This window comes from Leptonychotes weddellii, chromosome 4 (assembly GCF_054177405.1).
Source record: "Leptonychotes weddellii isolate Sample4059 chromosome 4, ASM5417740v2, whole genome shotgun sequence".
NCBI lineage: Eukaryota > Metazoa > Chordata > Mammalia > Carnivora > Phocidae > Leptonychotes > Leptonychotes weddellii.
The window spans coordinates 68,373,337-68,378,911 of record NC_138372.1 but is presented as its reverse complement, the minus strand read 5'-3'; the positions used below and the strand labels follow the sequence as shown (position 1 = coordinate 68,378,911).

The following is a 5,575-nucleotide window of genomic DNA, read 5'->3' as shown; positions in this document are numbered from 1 at the left end:
AATGAGATGAGCTGCTATAGAAAATAGTAAGTTCTCTCTCAATAAAGTTGAATGAGCAACTTATAAAAGAGATTTTAAAGGAATTCTTGTATGAGAAAAAAGTTACACTTCTAAGATTTTTTTTCAATTCTGTTATTTTCTCTTTCAGGGAGAAGAACCAGCATTGTTATGTGCTATAAATTAGCTGTTTAAATAGTTAAAATAGTCTCAATTTTGCAAATCGAGAACCTAGTAAAAAGCCTGGTACATATATAAGACATTCAACAAATATTTGAGAAATGAATGGATTGATCTTACCCACTTGGATGGCATTCACTGTGACCTCTCGTCAGATGATCTCCAAATCTGCTTATCCAGCCCTGACTTCTAGTTCCACATCTTTATTTAATTGCTAAGTAACTAGGTATAGAACCCATCCCCTTCCAATATAGTTTTTTTCTAATCACTGGGCATTATTTTCTTTGCAAATTATAGACAAATTCCTTCCCTTGTACTCAAATCCAACTAGTTACTAATACTGTTTTTTCCTTCATTTCCTGCATATATCTTTTTCTAATCCTACTGCCAAATTTTACTTCAAGCTCTCCTAATCTTACAGTTGTAGCACTGGAGTGGCTGCCTGCCAATATGCACACCTCTAGTTCCTCCTCTCTCAAATTCGTTCTTCATACAAATTCCAAGATTAACTTTTCCGTTATGTCTCTTCCGTCCCATCTCCCATACCAACAAGTATAAACACCTTAGCCCAGCATTCTAAGACCTCAACATCATTTTAAACTGAAATTATCAAAATAAAAGAATATTTGGGAAACGAGGTGGCAGACTCTTACAGTTTCAGATGTAATGGTAAAAAATTCTGCAACTAATCAGGTATGGACTGAAGACGACTGAAGTATAAGTTCCTTGAGGAACCCTGAAAGACCTTATTTTTTGTTCGTTGTTAATCTACTAAGCTGGAAGTGCTGGGAGTATAGTAGATACCAATGAATATTTGTTGATTAAATGAATGAATAATTTCATAATAAATTTTTTAAAAATTTTATTTATTTGACAGAGAGAGACACAGTGAGAGAGGAAACACAAGCAGGGGGAATGGGAGAGGGAGAAGCAGGCTTCCCGCTGAGCAGGGAGCCCGATGCGGGGTTTGATCCTGGGATCGTGACCTGAGCCTAAGACAGAGGCTTAAAACCGAGCCATCCAGGCGCCCCCTAATTTCATAATTTTTAATGAATAAATGAATGATCCTAAATGAGAGAATGAATGCCAAGATGAAGGTAGTGTTCTTTGAACATCAGTCTGGTATTAACACATGTGGGAATTAGTTAGCAAATTATTTTATTTAAAAAAAAAAAAGCCAACATTAATCAAGTTCTTACCACTTGTCTAAGATTTTTTTTTTACACACCTCACTGAAGTTGCTGGTGTTAAAGCTAAGAAAATAGATATACATAAAGGTGAAGAATTTTGCTCAAGTATATACAACATTTTTTGAACCAAGAAAAGCAGTGATGAGGGCCTGATTAGGATGCTGGCTATGAGGAAAGAAAAAAATAAATTGGAAAAATATTTTTAAAGTAGAGGCTACTAAAGCAGTAATCACTACCTCACATCATCATTAAACACTGTAAATCTGCTTTCACTAATATATGTAATTTAAAAATGACAAATGTATCATCAACCTAAATACTAAATGATAAAAAGCTTGATATCTTTCTTATATAGGCAAAATTAGGGTTAAGTTCTAATATTTTCTTCCCACACCCCAGTAGATGGATTAGAATCTAAATAATAAAGTTAGCACCATGGACTTGAATCTACTGTGGACCAAGTTTACTTCTGCTGGATTCTAAGGCTACATATTGCATTCTAGCCATTCACATCATTCATGAAAGCCACTGAAACACAGGGAAGGCTGGGTAAGTGAGCACCTTAGTGCATTTCAAATCCAGCTTTGATACTATAACCTACAAATGGTGAGTCAGAAGACTCACCTTAGTTGTTAGGGAGTGCATTACTAAAATAAATGTATTTCAATATTAGCTCTCACTTGGTTGTCTTTTAGGTTAATACAAACTAGACATTTTCAAATCACTGCACAAGCAAAAGCTACTGCAGCACTCTGATGTTCACCGCTGTCTTAAGGAAGACTTATGTAACTCACCAGATGAGGAATGTCAAAAATACCTAGGTTCTTTTATTGTGTTAAAAATAAAACTTCTCAAAGTCTTCTAAAACAGAAAATTTACATTCAAAATGAATGATAAATATAATGAAAATTCAAGTAAAATGTTTTCATCTTACCCTGTCCAGTTCCAGTGTAAACTTCTGGTCCCATGACTGATTGGAAATGGGTTTCCAGCTTGTTTGACCAACCACAGTATTATCTAGCTTCAAAACTGCACAGACATCATCTGTAATTACAATTTATAAACTTGCTTAAATATTTTAAAACCTTTAAAACAGAAGTATCACCGTTTAATAGCAACAAAAGTCTTACGATCCTCTGAAAGTAAGGTTTCTTTTTTTCCTTTTCTTTTTTTTGGGGGGGGGCGGGTTGCAGAGGGGCAGAGGGAGGGGGAGAGAGAATCTTAAGCAGGCTCCACACCCAGTGCAGAGCCTGAGGTGGGGCTCCATCTCACAACCCTCAGATCATGACCTGAGGGGAAACCAAGTTTGGGAGGCTTAAGCGACTAAGCCCCCCAGGTGCCCCGAATGTAAGGTCTTTCTTAATCCTGAAGCTTTTGAATCTTAAATGGCTACCTTTATACATACATACATTCCCACTAGATGCTCCCAACTTATCCTCTGTGTTTGAGAAAAACACAAAGATTAAATGCTATCTATTTTGTATGTGTGTTTGTTTGTATACAAATAGCAATCATCCAGTTTTTCAGCCTCTACACTATTTATAGAGCTTGCTACCTCAGGCACTTTTTATTTTCACACTTTTCCTAAAATCTGTCTATATAGGAAAGCGTTGACATATTCACCTCTGTACTCTATAGTAGGTTGAATTATCACAGGCCTTTCCCCCCCTCACTCCCCACTTACACCTTTTATCATAGTTTATAATTACATTTTAGAATGTCTCCAAAGTGCTTCATAAACCTGTTGCATAATACTCTTACCACCTCCACCCACTCCTCCATTTGTTTGCTGAGCCACTACTCTAATAAACATGTTTGGTCCAGTAGTTATCAAAATTTCAATGTTAGTTTAGAAGTGTCACTATACCATTAAAAGAATCAAGATGTAACAAATCTAATAGCCTCTGAACACTTTCAGTTTGGCATATAGAGTGATACTCAATATTTCATTCTTCCAAAAGAATTAATGCTATATGTCATTCAGTTTTCTAAGATAATTTCAATAAATTTGGTTGCGTTTGTTTTCCTGACAGTATAGCTTTTAATGTTTTAAAATTAAATTATAGAAACCATAACTAAAGCTTTTTGTTCAACTTTGGCTCTTCCCATTGCTGTCCCCATTGCTAAGTCCTTTGTACAGACCCTATATGATTTTTAAAAAATCTGGTTACTGAACTGGATAAGTCGTCAGTTTTTAGGAGATTTCGACTACTTCCACTTTTACTTTTACTTGTTCTGCTCATGAAAGACGATCTGGTTTCACTTGGACTCCAACCAGGTAGTGCAACCGATGTTGCTTTTGACCGTCCAGGGACTGTCTCTAGAATATCCTGACAGCCCATAAGACGAACTTCCAAAGTACCTGTTAGCATAAACAAATATCAAATAAGAACATACATTTTTTTAAAGATTTTATTTATTCACTTGAGAGAGAGAGAGAGCACAAACAGGGGGAGGGGCAGAAGGAGAAGCAGACATCTCGCTGAGCAGGTAGCCCAATGTGGGCTGGATGCCAGGACCCTGAGATCATGACTGATGCTGAAGGCAGACACTTAACCGACTGAGCCAACCAGGCACCCTAGAACATCAATTCCCAATATAGAACTTTATCTTTGTTATCCATTCAGAAACAGTGGGAAGAAAAAAAAAAGAAAGATGTGCTAAAATAACAAAATCTCTTCTCCCAGAGGATCTGTGAGGTAACTAATCATCTTTCCTATTTCAATTAGATAAACCTACTGAAAATTCTTAATTAATACAATTATAAAAAATTTTATGGAAAGAACAGCACCTCCCAAAAACTGTCTGCAGGGCAAAGAACAAGTTACATAAATTTCTTGTATGTTTGAATACTCATTCATATCATTTATATAATTACAGGGAAGAACTACAGAATTATGTCGCTAGACCATGTGGGAGGGGAAACATAAAGCCAAATAATATGCCTATTAAAAATAAACATACAGAAATTAGAAACAAGGAAATCTGACTATGTGAAAACAGTTGTGTTTGGTAGTTATGTAGTTAACATGGAAAAGGACTTTATAGGGTTTTTTGCATAAATAAACGGGTTTCTGCTCTCTTTAAGATGTAAAATAGTATTGGGGCGCCTGGGTGGCTCAGTCGGTTAAGCGGCTGCCTTCAGCTCGGGTCATGATCCCGGAGTCCTGGGATCAAGTCCCGCGTCGGGCTCTCTGCTCAGCGGGAAGCCTGCTTCTCCCTCTCCCAATCCCCCTACTTGTGTTCCCTCTCTCGCTGTGTCTCTCTCTGTCAAATAAATATTAAAAAAAAAAGAAAAGATGGAAAATAGTATTACCTTTCCATTCTAATAGTTTAGTGAGTCAAATAATTATGGACTGTAATTATCTATGCATAAAATAATTGCAATTTCCTTAGGCAAATAAATACCAAAGGTGCTCAAATGAAAATGAGGAACTGTGAAGCCAACTAGAGATACGGTGTTGTCATCATTTGGGCTAGACTTAGTATATTAGAATTTAAATATGGTGCTACAGTATTAAAATTTTAGATATTGTGCAGAGAATAACATCTTAGGAAGAGTATTTCCTGGTCCCATTAAACTTAAATAATTAAAACTTCACTTTATTTAAAAATTTTAATTATTTAAAGCAACCAAAGGACTTTTAACAAAGTGTAAAAGCATGGATTTATCCTCAAACTAAAAAAAAAAAAATTAAACAAAATATGTGAAAAAAAGTGCTAAAGACACTGGATGTCAGGCAATGAAGAACAGATACTCAAGAGATGGGAAACGAATGAAATGAACCTTAAGACTGCTCGAGTTTACTGCCTTGAATCTATTTAGTATATATACATACAGTATATATAGTGCAGGGAGGGGGAACTCAGGTGCAGCCAAGTGGACTACCTGAGTTAAGGAGCTAGAACTGAGAGTACTGACACAGAACTAACCAAGGTGGCTAGAATTTAGAGGCAGAATAAAAGAAAACAGCTCTCCAGAGGTAGAACAAAGATGTGGGGAGGGCTCCCCTGATCAAGTATTCTGTCTTGCCCCAGGAGTAGAGAATAATTACCCTTAGACTAAATGATGCTCTGGTCTGCATAACACATCTTAAAAGCAATACTCAGATCAAATTATTTACAGGTAACATAACTGTGAGCTAAAACAAAGCTCAAGACTATTTACAGGAATACAAAAATATCCAGCACCTAAGAAGCTAAAACTC

General features: G+C 36.2%; 1 protein-coding gene across 1 annotated transcript in view; it reads right to left on the bottom strand.

The window, feature by feature from the left end:
• The window catches only part of PKN2 (protein kinase N2), a 127,736-nt gene that overhangs the window by 48,716 nt on the left and 73,445 nt on the right, over positions 1 to 5,575 (bottom strand). Inside the window, exons 3-4 of the mRNA XM_081817093.1 lie at positions 3,544 to 3,740; positions 2,302 to 2,411 (exon numbers count right to left, since the gene is read on the bottom strand). Of these exons, the coding sequence (XP_081673219.1) occupies positions 2,302 to 2,411; positions 3,544 to 3,740 (307 nt within the window). The remainder of the gene's footprint in view (positions 1 to 2,301; positions 2,412 to 3,543; positions 3,741 to 5,575) is intronic.